This window comes from Histomonas meleagridis, assembly GCF_020186115.1.
Source record: "Histomonas meleagridis strain 2922-C6/04-10x chromosome Unknown scaffold_61, whole genome shotgun sequence".
Classification (NCBI taxonomy): Eukaryota; Parabasalia; order Tritrichomonadida; family Dientamoebidae; genus Histomonas; species Histomonas meleagridis.
In genome coordinates, this window is record NW_027150931.1 from 409,537 (window position 1) to 432,356 (window position 22,820).

The 22,820-nt window shown below is 28.6% G+C and overlaps 6 protein-coding genes across 6 annotated transcripts; 5 read left to right on the top strand and 1 right to left on the bottom strand.

Annotated features, from left to right (window-relative positions):
* Nucleotides 1-1,258: 1,258 nt before the first annotated feature.
* Nucleotides 1,259-1,978, top strand: GO595_010175 (60S ribosomal protein L7-2; the record flags this gene model as incomplete). Its single annotated transcript, XM_067912825.1, has 1 exon — nucleotides 1,259-1,978. One exon carries the CDS (start codon nucleotides 1,259-1,261, stop codon nucleotides 1,976-1,978), a length of 720 nt encoding a protein of 239 aa, XP_067768913.1.
* A 1,225-nt stretch (nucleotides 1,979-3,203) lies between these two features.
* GO595_010176 (serine/threonine-protein phosphatase 2A 65 kDa regulatory subunit A alpha isoform) lies at nucleotides 3,204-4,277 on the top strand (the record flags this gene model as incomplete). The annotated part of the gene is made up of 1 exon (XM_067912826.1): nucleotides 3,204-4,277. One exon carries the CDS (start codon nucleotides 3,204-3,206, stop codon nucleotides 4,275-4,277), a length of 1,074 nt encoding a protein of 357 aa, XP_067768914.1.
* A 166-nt stretch (nucleotides 4,278-4,443) lies between these two features.
* On the top strand, nucleotides 4,444-4,839 carry GO595_010177 (uncharacterized protein; the record flags this gene model as incomplete). Its single annotated transcript, XM_067912827.1, has 1 exon — nucleotides 4,444-4,839. The coding sequence occupies one exon, from the start codon at nucleotides 4,444-4,446 to the stop codon at nucleotides 4,837-4,839; it is 396 nt and encodes a 131-aa protein (XP_067768915.1).
* A 3,883-nt stretch (nucleotides 4,840-8,722) lies between these two features.
* GO595_010178 (CAMK family protein kinase) lies at nucleotides 8,723-9,706 on the top strand (the record flags this gene model as incomplete). Its single annotated transcript, XM_067912828.1, has 1 exon — nucleotides 8,723-9,706. The coding sequence occupies one exon, from the start codon at nucleotides 8,723-8,725 to the stop codon at nucleotides 9,704-9,706; it is 984 nt and encodes a 327-aa protein (XP_067768916.1).
* Nucleotides 9,707-11,219: 1,513 nt separating this feature from the next.
* GO595_010179 (viral A-type inclusion protein) lies at nucleotides 11,220-18,043 on the top strand (the record flags this gene model as incomplete). The annotated part of the gene is made up of 2 exons (XM_067912829.1): nucleotides 11,220-16,942; nucleotides 17,839-18,043. The coding sequence occupies 2 exons, from the start codon at nucleotides 11,220-11,222 to the stop codon at nucleotides 18,041-18,043; spliced, it is 5,928 nt and encodes a 1,975-aa protein (XP_067768917.1).
* A 105-nt stretch (nucleotides 18,044-18,148) lies between these two features.
* On the bottom strand, nucleotides 18,149-18,709 carry GO595_010180 (TM2 domain containing protein; the record flags this gene model as incomplete). The annotated part of the gene is made up of 1 exon (XM_067912830.1): nucleotides 18,149-18,709. The coding sequence occupies one exon, from the start codon at nucleotides 18,707-18,709 to the stop codon at nucleotides 18,149-18,151; it is 561 nt and encodes a 186-aa protein (XP_067768918.1).
* Nucleotides 18,710-22,820: the final 4,111 nt, after the last annotated feature.

Below are 22,820 nucleotides of genomic sequence, written 5' to 3' on the forward strand. Positions count from 1 at the left end.
ATTAATTACATTTAATTCATCGTATATTCATATCGAAACAGAACTTATTTATGATGATTACACTGTTATTATTTATTCGACATATTATAATTATTATTGGAATTTCTTTACATTGATTTATGATAATGAAATTCAACCAAAAGATAATAAAACAACAATTATCATAATAATTGTTTGCGTTATTGTGATTATTATCAAAATGATACATTTGGAAATATGAATATTACTAAGGGAACAACACTTGACGAATGTCTTTCGCCAACACTCACATTCATCATATCAAACACATTTATCAAATCAAATACATTTACGAAATCAAAAAATAATTTTAATTCAAATACTTATTTAATGAATTTTTCTTTTGTTAATACTTATACTTTAACTTATTCTTTATCTTTTATCAAAACTTTACCAATTTATCATTATACTTTCTTAAAATCTTATTTTCTCATTTTCTGTGTTGATATTGTTATCGATTTCATTTCCATTTTCTTGATAACTTAAAATACTATTTCTTTTAGTTTGATGATGGCGAATTAAAAAGAGAATAAGAAGTGAAATAAATAAAATAATTATAACACAAACAATTACAACATTAATAACTTCATTATTAATAAATGCATAAAAAGAGGAATAATATGTAATATATGATATAAACATGATAAATTTCTTTTCAATGTAAGAATCAAAAGAGTTAAACATCGAGGGAGCAATAATATTTGAAAATAGTATTGGAAATAACTGTTTGTGCAATTGTATGTGTTAAAATCAAGGTTTGAATAAATGTTACACCAAATTGTGATGATTCTGTAAATATATTTGATTTAGAAAATATATTTGATTGTGTAAATGTATGTGTTGTTCAGACATATAAAGAACATTCTTCAACTAATGTGACTTTTCGATACATTATGTTCACCAAATGTTGTTTTTCATAAAACAATGAAGAAAAAGTGCCTTTTGACCGTTAAGAACAAAAGAAAAATATTGTTTTTCTACTGAGAAAACGTGTAAACACGTGGTTGGTTTGGCTTCACAGGACCAACGCAGGTGTTGAGAACAGAATTTGATTCTATTGGTGAGGATCCATAGAACCCATTGCCATACAAAACCGTTGAGCAAAAAATAAACGTACATTAACGTGCTCTTTAAGAATGTTTAACGTTTTCCTCATGCCCAAGGTTCGGATTACAGACGCCAATTTTTTTATTTTTAGAATTTGAAAACAAATGGCGGTTTTGGCCCTTCCTTTTCATCGATGTCGAAGCCATTACCAGAGACACTTCGAAAGATTCAAGAACGCAAACAAAAAGAATCTGCCGAATATACAAAGAAACGCGATGCACTCGCTCAAGAAGCTCAAGCACGTGCTCAACGCATTTTGGAACGTTCCAAACAATACGCCCAAGAACTTGTTGATAAAGAAAAGGCCATCATCGAAGCCAAGAACAAGGCAGCTGCCGAAGGTGCTTTCTATGTTCCAGCAGAAGCCAAGGTCGCTCTTGTTATCCGTATCCGTGGTCTTAACGGAATTGATCCAAGAACACGCAAGATCCTCCAACTCTTCCGCCTTCGTCAAAGACTCAATGCTGTTTTCATTCGCATCAACAAGGCAACTCTTGAAATGCTCAAACGTGTCGAATCATATGTTGCTTATGGCTATCCATCACCAGAGGTTGTCCGCCAACTCATCTTCAAACGCGGTTATGCTGCAGTCAATGGCCAACGTCTTCCACTTACAACTAATGATATTGTTTATGCCACATTAGGAAAGTTTGGTATTGAATCAGTTGAAGATGTTGCACACGAAATCTACACATGCGGTCCAAACTTCACTGTTGCCAACAGGTTCCTTTGGCCATTCCAACTTAACACACCAAAGGGTGGATTCCGTCAACCACGTCGTCATTATGTTGAAGGTGGTGACTACGGCAACCGTGAAAACCTCATCGATAACCTCGTTCTCAGAATGATCTAAAAAATTCAAATCACACCATTTCCAACTTTTTGGAAAATTCATTTGTTTTTCCTTTCTACATCAATTTAAATTTGTCTTTTTTAATGAATTTTTTATAATGAACAAAATTTGTTGGATAAATTTATCGAAAATTTTTCTATTAAAATTCGTACAATTTATTTAAACTTTAATTATTTTTTATGTTTCAGGCAAATTAATAATTTTATATATTCCTTTTGAAATAGTTGGTTCATTCGGAATGGATATCTTGGATTTGACGACGAACTGTTTAATGTATCCATTTGCTAAAAATTAATTTATTTGTTCATTTGTGAAGTTGGATAATAACTCATGGAAAATCCGTCTTTGTTTCTTCTTGTCATTTTTGCTTATGAGCAACAAAGGAAACAACAAAAGACAAAACCAAGTGAATCAAAGTATAAACTCCATGGAGCTAATCCTCCTCAAGTTATAAATCCAGTTTTCAAGCTATGGATCCTGGTCAGATATTAGCTAATCTTAATATGGAGGTGTTCAACCTTAATTTCCAAATAATGAATCTAAATTCGCAAATAATGAGCTTCAGCCAGCAAATTATGCAGATCAACCCTCAGAATCAACAATTAGAAAATCCACAAATGCAGCAAAATCAACCAAATTTTCCTTATCAACAAATGATGTAACCAAACCAGCCAAATCTTCTTTATCAGCAACAAATGCAACAGAACCAACAGCCAAATGTTCCTTTCCAACAACAAATGAACCCTAACCAAATGCATCAAATCCAACCATCAATACCTCCACCAAGCAACAACTAAATACATCAGTAAACAAAAGATACCTAATTTTTACATGTGTTATAAATCAGAAAATTTGCTAATTTTTGAAAAATGATGAATGATAATGTTCTTATTTTTGTTTTAAAGTTGTTTACAACTTTCCTGAAATTTATCTTTTGATTAGTTAAGGAACAATTTTCATTTTGCTGTTGAAATATTTTTTCACGAAAGAAATTAACGTATGAAAGACGTTAAGTCACTTCAATTATCGTACTTTTCATCCTCCCAAATCTATATGATCTTAAAAGAATACAACATAAATTTGTTGTCTTTTATGTTCATAAATTTCTTACTTCGAATAGGTGTGTAGTTAATCAATTGTTTTAATTAATATTATCAAGAACTCTCAAGAAATGATTTTGCAAAACCATTTGAAAAAGCAGTTTATTTCAAAATTGACAAAGCAAATGTCTGAATCGATAAAAGAAGAGCTTACAAACGAAGACGTCAATGTTCGTCTCAACGCCATTTCAAAAATATCTACTATTCCAGAACCTAATCGTGCTGAGATTTTCAATCTTGTTATAAACGATTTTAATCATGAAGTTCGTGAAGCAGCAGCCAATCAAATTTGTTTATGTCCATCCTGCTACAAAATCTTCCTTTTAGATCCAGACCCAAAGGTTAGAATTGCAATCATAAAGCATTCTATAGATATTCGTAAAGCCCTCCAAAATGATGAAGAATTCTTCAAATCATTCGAAGCTCTTCAAAATGATTCAGTTGCTGATGTACGTAGGACATTTGCTTCCATTCTATCTGATCATGCAAAAGCTGATTTTGGTGATAAAGAAAAGGTTATTCCAAAGATAGTCCAACTTATTGAGCGTCTTCTTTCTGACCGCCATGATGATGTTCGTGTTGCAGCATCTTTAAATGTCAAACAACTTACCATTCAATTTGGATTTGATTTTGTATTCGAACAACTTTACAATTCCCTCCATAAGATGCTCACTGACACACAATGGCGAGTTCGAAACAACGCTGTTGAGCTTTTATTCGGTTTAGCCATAGTATGCAATTCAGATTTTTTCGATCAGAATCTTTTCCCATTTCTCATGCAATTTCTTACTGATCAATGTTACAAAGTCCGCGAGTTTGCACTTAAGGCGTTACCAACACTTGTATCACACTTTGGTGTCGAATGGCTTAAATCGAAATTAATTGTCGAACTTCAAACTCTTGCGCAATCACAGAACTTTTTGCAACGCGAAACTTATTTGTATTGCATTTCCGCCCTCGTAAGCTTCTTCCCAGTTCAATATCAATCAAATTATGTTTTTCAACCAATGATCAGAATGTTACGCGACCCCGTCCAAAACGTCGTTTTGCTTGCCATAGAGCTACTCCAGAAGCACAAAGAGTCAATACATCCATTCAGAAGGCAATATGAATTGAAACCAATTTTGGAAAATTTGGTCGAATCGTCTCCGCAAACAGTCAAAGAACACGCAAACGCTTTTCTAGCGGAATGCCAATAAAAATTAGCAAAGGATTATTTTGTGAATTTGAGGAAAATAATTGATGTTACATAGCTGCTTTTGAAGTCATTGTAAAAATTCCACTTTCGCTATGTCATTTATATTTGAAACTCTAAATTCCACTTCAGGAAATTTGGAATTGGCTGTGTTTATTAAAAAGTGACAAATGTTTCCATCCACAGCAACTTTTGGTCAAAATACAAGTCAATTGTCGAATCCGCAAAGTCAAGCGCCGCGTCCAAACGCCAATGCCTGGTATAACGGGAGTAGCAATGATCAACAATCAAACAAGATTATTTTTGGAAGTCCAAAACCAAAAGAAACTCAATTAAAAGAAGAACGATTTAATAAATTCAAGGAGATAATTCTACCTTGCCTTCAGAAAGATCTACCAGAGAATGCTCCTTTTGATGAGATTATAGAAGATCTTTATCGTTACATTCCAGAAAATCTTAAAGAGCCCAACAAAACACCTCTTATTCACACAGTGTTTGGCGAAGTCACTCCAGCAATGTATGCACAAATCCAACAATTTGTAAATAACAATAAAATTAATAAATAAAAAAGTATCTAAACATTAAACAACACCTAATTGTTTTTAGTCAATTTTTCCAAGTTAGTCAATATTATTCTTGCTATATCCACAATTTCCTTATTGTTTGACTGCTCCAAGAACTCCTGACACTTTTGCATAATGAACTCGCACTGATTGTGAAGTTTACATATCGTTCTTGAATTTACGATACAATTATATAAACCGTCAAGAAATGGCAACATGTATTGAGGGTCATCAAACTCGAACAAGTCTTGGAAAGGCATAAAGAATATATCTTCTTGAAAATAATGATCTACGATTTCGATATTAACATATCCCATGAAATTAGCGAAACAATTTATTGCTTCTCTTTTTTCCTTCAGTTTAAACTTCGGATAACCAATTAGGAACGTTTCAATCAGTTTATGGATATCAGCTGTCGAATTCATATAAAAAGAATTCGCAAACACAAAACTGATCAATGAAATAGCTTCGAATCGTGAGTCGACATGTTCTTGTGTTAACAAATATATAATTAAATTATTAATTGTCTCATAACAACAATTTGGATATTGGATTTGATTGTTCTTGAGGATGTATTCAAGTAATATAAGTACAAGTTGTGTGGATTCGTTGTTTTGTATACCTAAATAATATAAACGATTAAAGAAACTTTCGCAATCATAATCGTTGAAATACGTTAACGACTCGGGACTCTTAATAATAACCTTAATTAATGAATATAAGGATGAATATATGATGGAGGGAGACGTGTGATTGATGAAAATAGAAAAAATAGAAAACATTTCATTGATGGAATCATCATCAATTACGGGTATAAATTGCGAGGCAAGTTCAAGGTGGATACTAAGCTCTTCGCTTTGATAAAGAGTACTGGATTTGAGATATTCAAGAAAATATGGGAAAAACGTGATTCGGAAATTACTTACTGAGTCAGGTATAGCACGGACAATGTGGTATATCGTGACTGAAATTTGGTTTTTAACACCTACAGGAAAGGTTGAGTATCCTTCAAATTGAATATTCTTGATGTTTTCATAAACAACTTTAGCAAGCTTTTTGCTGTTGGTAATAAAGGAAAAAGTTTCAAAAATATTTTGATAAATTTCAAGATGCCTTTCGAATTGAGGTAAACGAGAAATAAATCGTTCAACATATTCTTTCTTGACACTGTCAATACCAACATTAATAAAGTCATCTTTTATTTTTTCGATTTCATCAAATTGAAGAATTCGAAAACTTGATAATAAATCTTTTTCCAATTCATCAAGTTCTGCTGATTTGTCAATCTCTTCAGGTGACATAGGGGAGTTTTGAACAAAGTTAGGATCCGGAAGTTCGAATGTATTGTGATATCGATTTAATTTATCGATTTTCACGAACTTGGGCACTTCCATGAATATAACCGTTGCGTTTTCGGTTATTAAACTCTCAGCGATGATCAAGAAAAGGAAAAGCTGAAAAGCAATTTAGAAAAATAAATCAAAATTGATTACGAATTGAACCATAACTCAGGCATGTTGGTTAAAAAAATTAAAGGAAGTAACATTAAAAAAATTAAAATTTAAAAAAATTAATTTTGATTATAAATTTTTTAATCAATGTAAGGAACCCTATGGTTAGTGAAAACATAAAAATACTGTTTACTTTAAGAGTTTGAATACTTTTAATTTCAAATGCAGAAGCAAATGATGATAGGATTACTTTATACAAGCAAGTATTTACAGTTGTACGTCTTCGTTGATTTTGAGATGAAAAACCAAAAATTTTTCTGGTGCATTGCATCAAATAATTCTTGAAGTAGAAGCTAGCATGAAATTTAACCAAGTACTTAAATCCTTTGGAAATTTGCAATATATCTATTACCTAGAAAAATTTGCGCATGACAAAGAAATCTTCGGAAGGACACATTTTCGTGCACTTTTTAAATTATGAGACACTTTGGATAAATTCGGCTTCCCCACAAAAATCTACAATTATTTTGACGATCAAAGTTGGTTCAAATTTAGGTTTAAATTGATAATAATCGGCTCGAAAGTGGGTTTGTTGAAAATTGAGGGAATTTTGTTATCATTAACAAAAAAGAAATAACTTTGAAACAGGATAAAAGAATGAGCAAATACCAATATTAGAAAGTGTTGTGATAGAATCAAAAACCAAATGCTTACAAAAAATTCAAAATTTGAAATAATTCAATGTAAAAGGCTCTTTTCGTTTCCTGTTATTATTGATTTCTGCGACAGTAATCCACAATTAATGTTTTCACTGTTTGTATTAATATATTCTCGAAATTTATTTGGTCTGATTTTTTCCTTTGTTTGAATTTGCTTTTTTAATAGAGACTATTTATCTGTAATAAAAATTAATTGAAAAACTTGAAGAAAATTAAAAAAAAACTTTAATTTAAGATATTCATTTTGATTAATGAGATCATTGTTTTGTGTATTCTTTGACCCTGAAACAGAATTGAATAAATTAATCATGTTTCCGCTGATAAAGCGATAAATTTTGTATGTGAAATCATGATTTTAGCGAACTTTAAATTCTTTCAAACATCCCAGAATCCCCTCATATAATTCAATGTGTGCTTTCAAACCCAAAGTACTTTTTCAATACAATCTAAAGTCGCCGATGGTCAAAATGACTTTCATTCTGGACATAGTCCATAATTTAATTCAATTTTTCTGTTCATTGAGATCATCTCTCAATTTTGTGAATGCCTCATTTCTTCGTAAATTTTTTTTCCTAAATACAGCATTCATTTTAGGAACGTTTTTCAATAGTAATTTGTTTTGGTCTACAAAATTTCAATGCATCGTGTAAAAAATTTGAATGAACATGCTGATTATATGGCTAAAGATCTGTTTGCAGAAAATCTTTTCTGGGCATTTGTTATCCTGCGAGTAAAATGCCAAACCAATATCACCACCCACTATCTCATAAACGCAGTTACGTTTGGGTCTTCAAATCACTAAGAAAACAGATATATATAAAATTATATATTCATACATTACAGATCAGTAAGATATTTGAAACTATCCGAAAATAACATAAATAGAGTTTTGATTGTTGTCAAACTAATTCTTAATGATAATATTCAGAAATTTATATATCAAAATCATTTTTGCAATATTTTGATACTGTGAATCAGAAGCTATATCAAATTTCCAACATAATATTATTCTTTAAGGATGCATTAGATTTCGATTATATATAATATTGCTTTACATTTGAACCAATGCAGAGCACATAAAAAACTGTAGAAAAGATAAACTTTGAAGCTTATCTTTCCTACATATATTAATTTATGTTTAGATATGATATGCTATCTTTGATTCTCCAAAAATATAACCCACTTTGGGTAAATTTTGGAACCAATAAGGCATCGATATTCTGGGTCTTTTTATGCGGGCATCATCGAGTTGCATCGTTTCAATTTAGTTTATTCAATTTTTTTTTAAAAACCTCGAAACAAAAAGCAATTTCACATCGATTAAAAGGAGCCTGCTGAAACAGCTGGTATTCAATAAATTGAATGGGGACAGTAGCGGTTAGATTCTGGTCGTTGTTTTTCTGCTGGAAAACAAAAGTTGAAAAAATTCATTTTTCTTGTTATGTTAATAATTTCGGATATTGTTATTAAGTATTCTTCAATGAAGTATTTATGTGATATTCATGTTGTAATTAAGTGCTATTATTTTGAAAGCATGTCACAAAAAAATCATTTTATATCTTTGGTACCCAAAACAATATTCAAAAAGTTGTTACAACCATAGAATTTCTATTGGATTTTTTCTATATAGTTTGTGTTTAAAACTTTCAAAATTGTGAAATTTGTCCAGAATACAAAATGATGCTCAAGCCGGAACAGCAAATCAGCTTACTCGAAATGCAACAAATATTGCCTGAGCATCATTACCATTTCAAAAGGGTTATAGGCGCTGGCGGTTTTGGTTCTGTTTTTCTTGTGCATTCAGATAAATATAATCAAGAATTTTGCATAAAACGAATCAATCAGCCAAAACTAAAGCACGATGAAACTAAAAATGAAGCAACAACATTGGTAAGATTATGTCATCCAAATATCATATCAATGTATGAATTCTTTTTCGATGATCCTCATTTAAACTTATACATAGTATTAGAATATTGTGGAGGAGGTTCATTAAAAGACCTTATTGAGAAAGAAGGACCAATACGTCCTCCAAAGTTATATTCTTATTGCTATCAAATAATGAAAGCACTTTTATATTGTCATGAGCAAAATGTTGCACATCGAGATATAAAACCGGAAAACATTTTGTTGGACAATTATGGAAGACCAAAGCTTGCCGATTTTGGCTTGAGTAAAAAGTTAGGGAAAGGAGAAAAAGTAAATAGTTATACAGGTTCACGTCCATTTATGGCACCTGAAATTATATCCAGACAAAATACAGATCCGTTCTTAGCAGACATATGGTCACTTGGAATCACATTTTACACAATTGCATTCGGGAAGCTTCCATGGAATGTTCGCACGAATGAGGAATTGGATGTGGCGATTCAATTAGGATCGATAGCTTTCCCTTCATATGCCGACGCAAGGTTTTGCATTTTAATCCGTTCAATGACTGCTATTAATCCGGCTAAAAGAGAGCCGTTGTCAAAGTTGATTAGATCACCATTGTTTGATGAGATTCAAAAGCATAATTATTCTGCACTTTATCCATCCAATAAAAGACCTAACAAGGACTTGTCGTATAGGAAACAATCACTATATATTCCTATGACTGCTTCCCATGGAAGATTTATTTACAGATACAACAATAACTTGTGTGTGTCAAATAAGCCAAAGCTAAAACAGGAGTCACAGCTGCAGAAAACTTTTGCTTAATAATGTTTGAATAAATATTTTTCACAAATTGCTTTAAATTTAAATTTGCATTCACCGATCGAAAGAGCCAAAGTGATTATTTTGACGTCATTTTAAACGGAATGAAAGTTCTATAAGTTTGAGATAATTTGTTTCTTCATAAATTTTTATGATAATATTTGAAACTTTTGAGTTCTTGTTACTATAAGAGAGGAGTGGCATCTAAAGAGAAGAAGTAGAAGTCTTGGGAATTTAATGTTTCACCTCTGTTTTGGCTATTGCCTACGTAATGATTCTCCGAAAGCATAAAATTGTTGTGATGATTCTCTTTGAGAGGGAAAATTGAGTCAAACCCTTACCAGAAGATTTTGAAATTTCTGAAGTATACTTCGGGTTTGAATACTATGGTGAAAAATTTAAGTGTTAACAATAAATTCAATGATGCTTTTTCAATAGGGCTTAAATCAAAGACCCTATCGTTTGTAGTAATTATGGGTATGGTTGTTTTGCTTTGGTCATGATTTTGATAATAAATTAAATGAAAGTGAACTTTTTGCGTGCGCCCACAGGCATTGCTTCAATATTGGGAGTTCAATTTATCATAAATTTTTGAAATAATTTTTCACACTTGATTTTCGTTTTATGATAATTTAATTATTTCTTATCTGCTATTAAGATTTCATGCACCAGTGTCGTAACCTGATTCTCTATTATGACTTCTTAATATAAATAGGCAATAGCGAATACTTAAAAATTTTGATAATCACCAAAAACTTTTTCTACAATATTTGATGATTCAATAATAATACTATACATTTAAATTCGTCCAATTAATTGGATTTTATAAATATATATTCGCAAGAAAGTTGATGCTTATTCTATATCAATTTTTTTTACAATATATCAAATTTACGTAGAAGATATGTTTTATTTACAAAGAAAAATATCATGCGATTATTCGATCTGCAGAAAATTCATTAATAATATCTAAACATACAAATGCTGTATACAATATAAGCTCAGTTCTTAACATAAGTTTATGATATAAATTTTTTGAGAAAGCCAAATCTTAAATAATGAAAAAAAACAAAAATTGCATCGCCCGGGAATCGGACCCGGACCCCCAGCTTGGCAAGCTGAAATTCTACCATTAGACCAGCGATGCAGTTGTAATTTAGGATTTGTTACATTAATTAAATATTTATTTCAAGAAAAAACACTAAAATTTTTCTGAAATAATTAAGGAATGCTTAACATATCCAAATTAATTATTTGAACACCAAATAAGTTGTAATTTGTTATTACTAAATAGCATCTATACTTTTCTATTTTAAAAAGAAGGTAAACTTCAATAATTTTATTGAAATATAAGAGATTGATTGTGAAAACTGTGTAATTATTTTGAATTTTTTTGGTTTAAATTAAACAACCAATTGATTAGATGCTTTTATTGTTTGAACATGAACTTCCATGCGAAATTCACATTTTAGCTTCGAAACAAACGTTTATTATTACCGTCACTTTTCATAAGCAAATGAGCTCTGCAGATGGCGAAGAAATACCACAATTAAATGAAAAGCAGAAATATGCTCTTATAACAACACAAGCAGCTAAAGCCCTCCAAGAGGTTCATACCAAATCTAATATTGCTTTAAATGAAAAGATCAACTCTTTATTAAAACAAGTAAATGAATTACAAGACACTTTGACAATGAAAGGGAAAGAAATCCAAGGACTAGAGGAAGTTGTCAATGGTTTACAACAAAAAAAAGAGCAATTATTTCAAAGTGCCGAAGATTTCCAAAATCAGTTAAAGCTCAATGAGGAAGAAAGCAAAAATATTTATGCTAAGCTAAACAACTTTTTTAATAAATTTGATGAAATAACGTCAAATTTACTTATGGAAGGCGATAATAAAATAACTAAATTTTATGATGACTATGAACGAGTGTCATCTTCAATATTATCAAGAGTTAAAGATTACAATGAACTATTTAAGGAGGCCGAAAGGATGCTTGCTGAAGTTGAAGAAAGAGAAAAACAAATTGAAGAACTCAAACAAGCAAATAATACAAAAGAAGATGAAATCAATGAATTAATGAAAGAATTTGAAGAAAGTAATACAAGTGTCACTGAGAAAGATGAAGAAATTACAAAACTTAAAGAAGAATTATCACAAGTTAAACAGGCAAATGAAGAAAGCATTAAAACAAAAGAGAATGAAATTCAAGAAATCTTTCAAGTTGTTGAAGAAAATAACAACGAAATAGAAAAACTTAAAAAAGAACTTGAACAAGCGAAAGCAGAAAACGAATCGTTAAAGAATAATAACGAAGAAAACGCATCAAGTACAAATAATGAAATCGAAAAACTTAAAGAAGAACTTGAACAAGCGAAAGCAGAAAATGAAACATTAAAAAATGCAAATGAAGAAGCATCAGCAAGCAAAGAGAATGAAATATCTCAACTCATAGAGGAACTTGAACAAGCGAAAGCAGAAAATGAAACATTAAAGAAAAACAACGAAGAAAACGCGTCAAATGCAAATAACGAAATCGAAAAACTTAAAGAAGAACTTGAACAAGCTAAAGCAGAAAATGAACAGTTAAAGAATGCAAATGAAGAGACATCAGCAAGCAAAGAGAATGAAATATCCCAACTCATAGAGGAACTTGAACAAGCGAAAGCAGAAAATGAAACATTAAAGAAAAACAACGAAGAAAACGCGTCAAATACAAATAATGAAATCGAAAAACTTAAAGAAGAACTTGAACAAGCGAAAGCAGAAAATGAAACATTAAAAAATGCAAATGAAGAAGCATCAGCAAGCAAAGAGAATGAAATATCTCAACTCATCGAAGAACTTGAAAAGGCTAAAGCAGAAAATGAAACATTAAGGAATGCAAATGAAGAAGCATCAGCAAGTAAAGATAGTGAAATTGAAAAACTTAATAAAGAATTAGAAGCAATGAAATCCGAAATGGAACAAATAAAGAATACAAATGAAGAAAATATTAAGGAAAAAGATAACGAAATTGAGAAAATTAATGGAGAGTTAGCGCAGATCAAAGCAGAAAACGAACAGTTAAAGAATGCAAATGAAAAAACTGCTTCAGACAAAGATAATGAAATTGAAAAACTCAAAGAAGAACTTGAAAAATCTAAAGCCGACAATGAAATATTAAGGAATGCAAATGAAGAAGCATCAGCAAGCAAAGAGAATGAAATATCGCAACTCATAGAAGAACTTGAAAAGGCTAAAGCAGAAAGTGAAACATTAAAGAATGCAAATGAAGAAGCATCTGCAAGTAAAGATAGTGAAATTGAAAAACTTAATAAAGAATTAGAAGCAATGAAATCCGAAATGGAACAAATAAAGAATACAAATGAAGAAAATATTAAGGAAAAAGATGATAAAATATCACAACTTGGTGAAGAACTTGAAAAAGTTAAAGCAGAAAGCGAACAGTTAAAGAATACAAATGAAGAAAATATTAAGGAAAAAGATAACGAAATTGAGAGACTTAATGAAGAATTAACACAAATCAAAGCAGAAAATGAATCATTAAAGAATACAAACAAAGAAGCATCCGCAAGTAAAGATAGCGAAATCGAAAAACTTAACGAAGAAATTACACAAATTAAATCCGAAATGGATCAAATGAGGAATTCAAACGAAGAAATAATATCGAATAAGGACAACGAAATTAATAAACTTAATACAGAAATCGAACAATTAAAGAATACAACTGAAGAAGCATCCGCAAGTAAAGATAGCGAAATCGAAAAACTTAACGAAGAAATTACACAAATTAAATCCGAAATGGAACAAATGAGGAATTCAAACGAAGAAATAATATCGAATAAGGACAACGAAATTAATAAACTAAATACAGAAATCGAACAATTAAAGAATACAACTGAAGAAGCATCTGCAAACAAAGATAACGAAATCACAAAACTTAAAGAAGAACTTGAAAAGGCTAAAGTAGAAAGCGAAACATTAAAGAATACAACTGACGAAGCATCTGCAAACAAAGATAATGAAATCACGAAACTTAAAGAAGAAATTGCACAAATCAAATCCGAAATGGAACAAGTAAAGAGTCATAATGAAGAAATAATATCGAATAAGGACAACGAAATTTCTCAACTAAACGAAGAATTGGAAAATGTTAAAAAAGCGAATGAAGAAAATATCAAAGCCAAAGAGAACGAAATCGAAGAATTCATGCGCATTGTCGAAGATAGCGATAAAGAAAATCAGAAACTTAAAGAGGAACTTGAACATGTTAAATCAGATTATGAATTATTAAAGAATAACAATGATAACAAAGAAATAATTGCAAACAAAGACAACGAAATTAGCAAACTCAATGAAGAAATTGAGCAAATTAAATCAGAAAACGAACAATTAAAGAATAATAATAACGAAATTACAGTTAACAAAGACAATGAAATTAAAAAACTTAATGAAGAACTAGAAAAAGTTAAATCAGATTATGAAACATTAAAGAGTAATAATGAAGAAATAATTACAAATAAAGATAATGAAATAACTGAACTCAAAGGAGAAATAGAACAAATTAAATCAGACAAAGAATCATTAAATAACCAATTAATGACATCAGTTAATGAAAGTTCTGAAACAATTAAAAACAAAGCTAACGAAATCGAAAAACTTAACGAAGAATTATCACAAATTAAATCAGATTATGAAACATTGAAGAATACAAATGAAGAAACAACTACGAATAAGGATAACGAAATTAGCAAACTCAACGAACAAATAACACAAATTAGAACTGAAAATGAAGAATTGAAGAATAACAATAACGAAATTACAGTTAACAAAGATAATGAAATTGAGAAACTCAAAGAAGAAATTGAGCAAATTAAATCAGAAAACGAATTACTAAAGAATAACAACGATGACAAAGAAATAATTGCAAACAAAGATAACGAAATTGAGAAACTCAAAGCAGAACTTGAGCAAATTAAATCAGAATATGAAACATCGAAGAATAATAGTGACCAAACAATTGCAAATAAAGAAGACGAAATCAAAGAACTTAAAGAAGAATTAGAACAATGTAAATCAGATTTTGAATCGTTGAATAATGAATTTAAGAAAGCGATGCAATCCACCGACGAAAGTTCTGAAACAATTAAAAACAAAGATAACGAAATCGAAAAACTTAACGAAGAGTTGTCACGAGTTAAAAGTGAAAATGAGCAATTAAAGAATAATAATGAAGAAATAATTGCAAGTCAAGACAATGAAATTGAAAAACTTAAAGAGGAACTTGAACATGTTAAATCAGATTATGAATTATTAAAGAATAACAATGACCACAAAGAAATAATTGCAAATAAAGACAGCGAAATTAGCAAACTCAATGAAGAAATTGAGCAAATTAAATCAGAAAACGAACAATTAAAGAATAATAATAACGAAATTACAGTTAACAAAGACCATGAAATTGAAAAACTCAATGAAGAAATCGAACGAATTAAATCAGATTATGAAACATTCAAGAGTAATAGTGAAGAAACAACTACGAATAAGGATAACGAAATTAGCAAACTCAACGAACAAATAACACAAATTAGAACTGAAAATGAAGAATTGAAGAATAACAATAACGAAATTACAGTTAACAAAGATAATGAAATTGAGAAACTCAAAGAAGAAATTGAGCAAATTAAATCAGAAAACGAATTACTAAAGAATAACAACGATGACAAAGATAAAATCACAAAACTTAACGAAGAAATTGCACAAATTAAATCCGAAATGGAACAGGTAAAGAGTCATAATGAAGAAATAATATCGAATAAGGACAACGAAATTAATAAACTAAATACAGAAATCGAACAATTAAAGAATACAACTGAAGAAGCATCCGCAAACAAAGATAACGAAATCACAAAACTTAAAGAAGAACTTGAAAAGGCTAAAGCAGAAAGCGAAACATTAAAGAACATAAATGAAGAAAATACTACTGATAAAGATAATGTAATCGAAAGACTTAAAGAACAATTAGAACAAGTTAAAGCAGAAATCGAACATAACAGAAGCAATGAAATAGCGCTCATTAAAGAAGAACTTGAACAAGTCAAATTAGAAAATGAATCATTAAAGAGTAATAATGATAACAATGAAATAATTACAAGAAAAGACGAAGAAATCGAAAGACTTAATGAACAATTAGAACAAATTCAAGTAGAAAACAAAGAATTAAATAATGAATTTACTGAATTAATGAATTCACTTAAAGAAAGTAGCAAAAGTATTAAAGATAAAGAAAATGAAATCGAAAAACTGAACGAAGAATTATCGCGAGTTAAAAGTGAAAATGAACTTCTACAGAGACTTAACGAAGAAGAAGATTCAAACGATGCTGTCCAAGCATTGTATCAACAAATTAAAGATAAAGATAACGAAATCGCAAAACTTAATGAACAAATCGAAACATTGAATAATAATAACAATGAAATAATGTTCAATAAGGAAAATGAAATTCGGCAAATTAATGCACAGTTCGAATCACTAAAGAATGATAGCAATGAAACAATTTCATCCAAAGATAATGAAATTGCGAAACTTAAAGGTGAAATCGAACGAATTACATCTGAATACGAATCTTTGAAGAACAACAACGAAGTAATTTCATCCAAAGATAATGAAATTGCGAAACTTAAAGAAGAAATCGAGCAAATTACATCCGAAAACGAATCATTAAAGAACAACAACGAAGTAATTTCATCCAAAGACAAAGAAATTGCGCAACTCAAGTCGCAACTGAGTACACTTAGTAGCAGCGCCGCATTTACGTCAAGAGGCGTTCCGCAACTTACTGAAATAAACAGCGAAATCTCCGACAAAGACGAAGAGATTTCGCGGCTTCGAACAGAGTTATCATTAGTTAAGTCGCAAAACGTTAATAGTAATCACACAACAGATTCGACACTTCTAATTAACACGTTAAACACTAAAGCGGAACTTCTTCAAGTTCAACTTGACGAATCACATGAAAAGAACCAAATGTTAATTACATGTTTAGATGACATTACAAAGAAACTTCAGATATTACAAAGTAATTATAACTCAAATAATTCGCAAATTGAAGAACTTAAACAACAAATTGTTATCACTAATAACGAAAACAATTCACTTAAAAATGAAAATTCACAATTACAAAACTCATTAAATGAATTCGATGTTGTTAAAAATGAAATTAAAATGTTACAAAAGTATTTCGACGATTTATGTAATAAAAGAAATACAACAAAACCAACGCTAAGTAAAATTAACATAATAAAATTCGACGAATGTTATAAATCATTAAAATTGGAAAATGATAACTTACAAAAACAAATTAACGACATAAGAAACAAAGGCGAATATATACCGGCGGAGGAAATAATTGTAAATGTGCCCGGAAAAGGCGCAAAGGCACAAATAAGAGAAACTGTGAAACATGCACAGAATAGCGTATTCACAGTCAGAATAGCGCAGCCAAGGCCAGTGATACCAAGAAATAAAAGCAAATAAAGTAAAATATTCATTTAAATAAAAAGTTATGTAAAAAAAAAAAAATTATTTTTTAACAATTATTTTTACTATATTTTACGTAATATAGTTTGTTATTATAATAACAAATCTGTTTAAATGTGCAAATAGTGTTTTTGATCATAAATAACTTATAAATATCGAAAATTTAGAGAGATGTTTGAATCACAAATGTGCTGAATTGGATATTTTTGAGTTCATATAGCTGCTGCCTCTTTTTCTTGGACTACATAAAAAATGTTATTATACTTTTTTGTCATCATAATCAGATGTGGTCAAGTGACCATTTATTAGCACAAAATTGAGTCATTGGACGTTTGTATATTTAAGTCACTTTTTTGTGTACGTTATTGCTTGAAGAGAAAAAAATGGCTAATTTCAAGATTAAAAAGCTGGCATGCACATTTAAGCCACCATCTATTGCGGTACAGTATGTTGATGATAAAGGAGAAATAAAATACAAGCAATTTCAGGTTGTTTTTGCACAATTTTCTAACTTGGATGCATTAACACAAACATTGATCACAGATTATCCTGATTTCTTTGGTGAATCTGCAATTTCCAAAGGTAAGTTAAGAAAATTTTTGAAAATTATCATTTCAAAATCACCACCAATTGACTTAAGCATTATTTCCGCTAAAGATCCAAAGTTATACCAAATGTATAAGAAACAAATGGATCGTGAGTTTGAAATGAATCAGGTTAAAGAAGGAGATCCTGGTTTCCAATATGATCTTCGAGTTGAAGTTAATCCAACAGAAGAATGCGATTGGGATGACTGAGTTATATCATAAAATTTAATGTTTTAGAAATAATTTTTTTTAAATTCAAATGAAATTCATATGAATATACCAAAGATGCTTTTTATTAAAAATCGTTAAATTTGCTTAATATGAATTTTTGTATCGATCTCCTAAGTTTGGAGGAACTTTTCCAATCGAAACTAAAATCAAATCAACAAAATACCAAACTCCAACGCCCCCTAATGTCAATAATTTGAGTACTCCTAATAATACATAGCCGAGGTAAAATCTATCTGCTCCAAAAACACCGAAGAAAAGTGAACACAAGAACGCTGTGATATATGATTTGGTTCCTTCCTTAAAGCAACGATAATCATGTGCAATCCAATACCTTTCTCCTATGCATTCTATAGAACGTAAAGGTTGACATACAGCTATTCCATATGAGTTTATGTTTTGATAATTTGATTGGCATCCATCAGCTGGTAATTCTTCTTCTAAATCTGGGAAATACTGCTGGAATTTTTTGAGGCTAGAGCTTTTACATTCCCTAAAATCCTTTGGGAGTTGAGAACATGGAATTAATGCAGATTTTCCATCCCAGTAAAGTGTGGTACAGTTTGAAATTTCGTTGTCCGTGTGATTGCAACTACGGTATGGAATTGAATCAAGTTCTTTAGAAAGAGCTAAGAGTAAAAAGAGCATTTCTCTTATTGGAAACCGTTAGCATAAGTCGGGCGGTTTTTAGCATTTTAAATATTATTTAATTATACATGGTTTTGAGAGGATATATAACGACAAAATAATAATTGTCAAATCAGAAAAATTTTAAATCTTGTTGGATCCATGAACAACAACAAAGTTCCGACATTTTTCAAAAGATTTCTTCATAACAATAATATGGTAATATACTATAGATATTTATTCCGAATATTAGGCATTTTTGAATTTCTTCTGATAAATTTCTAGATATTATAATTTTATATTTTATTTGAATTTAAATTGATTCTAATCGTTATTGTGTCAATTTATCTTATCGTTTTTTTAATGTCGATTGTGTTTTGTTTCCCTTTTTATTTATTAAATATAATAAATTTGATAATATTATGAAGTCATCATGCAATTTGCAACAATCAAAATTTCTTCAATCTCTCTCTATTACTATATTTTAAATATTTTTTACAATACTTTGTAATTATTTTTATCATTTTACCACGAATTATTGACGTTTCTTGAGAAAAAGGGATTAACCCAAAACAAAACACCCAGAATTGAAACGTTTATAATACATATCGAAAAAGTTATTTATTTCTGATATTTACATAGATTTCATAATGGAAAAAACACTATTCTTTATGATAATATTAAAACAATTTTTTCTCAAAAATTATCATAAGAAATCATTATACACCTAAAATATAGTTTGTTTAAAATTTAGTTGATAAAATTATGAAATTATAAAAAAAAATTGAAGAATTTTAAAAATTTAATTTAAGTTGTATTTAAAAAAATGAAAAATGGAAAATAGCTCCAAACCATTATATGATTTCCAAATTTCAAGCATTAGATAGTTTTTCCCATTATGTGTAAAAAAATTGACACGGCTTTATGTTATTCTTTATTTAAAAAAATTAATTAATTTCCTAAAAATAAACAATGATCTATATTTTTATATTCCTTATGATGGCTTTCATCTAACATATTAGTAATTTGTGTTATTGAATTGCAGAACATGAGATATTATATTTTTATTTTTGATGGTTATAGTTGGAACTGCTCGACAGCAATTTAATATAAAAACACAACATTTTTTTTAAAAAAATGGAAGTAATTGAACACGAAATGTTTATTAGTTTTTATAATGTTCAAGTAGATTTACTATATTTTTGTGTCCTTTTTCAGTTGCCCTCAAAAGTGCTGTTTCAAGTGAGCGAAATAATTCCCAAACAATATTTTGAAATCCAAAATCATTTAAATAAATAGTATATAAAATATATAAATATCTTTGGCTTCAATATCAATTCCTTCCTGTTCAAGAAGTAATGCTATTACTTTGATATGCCCATTTTGAGCTGCTAATTAAGCGCCGTTTGAAACAATTTGAATTATTTCCAAACATTAAAATGAAATAAAAAATTCTTAAAATAAATTTTAAAGAAAATAAATAAATATCTTTAGCATTAATATCAATTCCTTTTTGTTTAAGAAGTAATTTTGTTGTTTCTGTATTCCCTCTTAAAGCAGCATATATCAAAGCTGTTTGAAATAAATTGAATAATTCCCGAAAATTGCAAAAAAAATCCAAATAATTAAAACAAATATCAAAGAAAACATATAAATATTTTTAGCATTAACTTCAATTCCTTTTTGTTTAAGAAGCAACTCAACAATTTGATTGTTACCACAACGAGATGACATCATTAATGCTGTACGAAATAATTTGAATAATTTCCAAATATTATATTTTATTATAAAATAATTTAATTTAACATTAAAGAAAATAAATAAAAATTTTTCGCATTGAAATCAATTCCTTGGTGTTCAATAAGTAATTTTCCTATATCTGTATAGTTATTTTCAGTTGCCCAAATAAGAGCTGTATTAAGTTTTTTGATTAATTTCCATATTTTAATATGAAACATTAAATAGTTGGTTTAAATTTTAAATAATATAAAGAAATATCTTTAAGATTAACATCAATTCCTTTACAATCAACAAGTAATTTAACAATAATAATGTGACCATTTTTACTAGCTAATATAAGAGCTGTTTGAAATATTTTGAATATCTTTTATATAATATTTTAAAATATCAAATATGTGATATTTATTTCATTTAAGATATAGAAATATTTTGAGCATTGATATCAATTTCTTCATGTGCAAGAAGTAAATTTACAATCATCATATGACAATATTTACTTGCTTCCATAAGTGCTGTATCAAATAATTTGAATAATTTCCAAATAACTTTTTGCAATAAAAAATAATATAAATTAATGATGGAAAAAGATAATGAATATTCTTAGAATTAATGCAAATTTCTTTATGATCAACAAGAAAATCTACTATATTAGTATGGCCTTTTTCAGATGCCCAAATAAGTGCAGTATTATGAATTTGAAATAATTTTGAAATAAAATTTTGGAATTTTTAATTAATGAAAGAAAAATTAAATAAAAGAAATATATATCTTTAACATTAACATCGATACCTTCTTTTTTAAGAAGTAATTTAACAATTTCAGTATGGCCATTTTCTGATGCAAACATAAGTGCCGTTTTAAATATTGTGAAAGATTTCCAAATATTATTCTCAATAATAAAATTATTAATATAAACATTAAAGAAAATATAAAAACACTATCTTTAAAATTAATATCATTTCCTTCTTTAGGAAGAATTAGTTTGACTAGTTCTATATAGCCATTAGCAGACGCATTCATAAGTATTGTTTCGAACATTTTAGATAAATTCCAAATATTATTTTGATATATCAAAATCTTAAAATAAATTTTATAAAAAAGCAAATTAATATTTTTAATGTTAATATCAATTCCTTCTTGCTCTAGAAGTAATTTAACAATATTCATTTTATTCTTATCATATGCTATGATTAATGCTGAATAAAATACTTACAATAATCACCAAATAATAAAAAAAATAAATTTCAAACAAAGTAAAAAACTATTTTTAGCATTGATATCAATTCCTTTTTGTTTAAGAAGTAATTTTATCAATTCTTTATTGCCATTTTCAACTGCATACATAAGTGTTGTGTAAAATAATTTATATAATCTCCAAATGGTGCTTTGAAATCAAAAATTATTAAAATAAATATTAAAAAATTTAAATAAAAATTCTTTTCGTTGATATTAATTCCTTTTTGTTTAAGAAGTAATTTTATCATTTCGATTTGATTACTTTTTGTTGCTAATATAAGTGCTGTATTAAATATTTTAATTAATTACCAAATCATATTTTAAAATATTATATTATTTAAATGAAAATATTCTTTAGCATTTATATCAATTCCTTCTTGTTCAAGAAGTAATTTAAAAATTTCAATATGACCAAATTTTGTTTCTATCAAAAGTGCTGTATAAAGTAATTTTTATAATCACCAAATAATATTATGAAATTTTAAATTATGAATACAAATATCAATTAAAATTTTAAAACATTTTTAGTATTAACATCAATTGTTCCCTTTTTTTCGACTAAAATATGCTTCACTAGTTCAATATTTCCTGATTCAGATGAATAAATTAAAATGGTTTTTGGGATAGGATTAGATTTAAGGAAATAGTTTACAAGAAAAATATTTCCAACTTTTGCTGATTTGTTAATAATATCATCAGTAATCTTCATTCCTTCTTCTTGTAAGAATGATAAAATTTCATAATTATGATATATAATACATAACTTTCCTAATTCTTCTAATTCATTAATTTCAACAATTTTATTTTCATAAAGATAATAAAAGATATCATTTCGATGAAATTTAATTGCTATTTCATGCCCACCTTCAAATGATGAATGATATTGTTTACATAAATGAATAATTTCTAAATTTCCACCTGCAATTGCATATTTACCTGTTTTCTTTACCTTTGATTTGTTTAATAACAAATATTTAAAGCATTTAATTGATCCAAAAAATGCTGCATAATCAATTAATGTGATTTTTCTTTGATTAATAAAGGAACATCTTTCATAAAGTGATGGATAAATTATTTGATTGAAATTAAAATTTGTTTGTGATGATATTTCTTGAAGTTTTTCTATCTCATCATTTCGAATTATTTTAGCAATTTC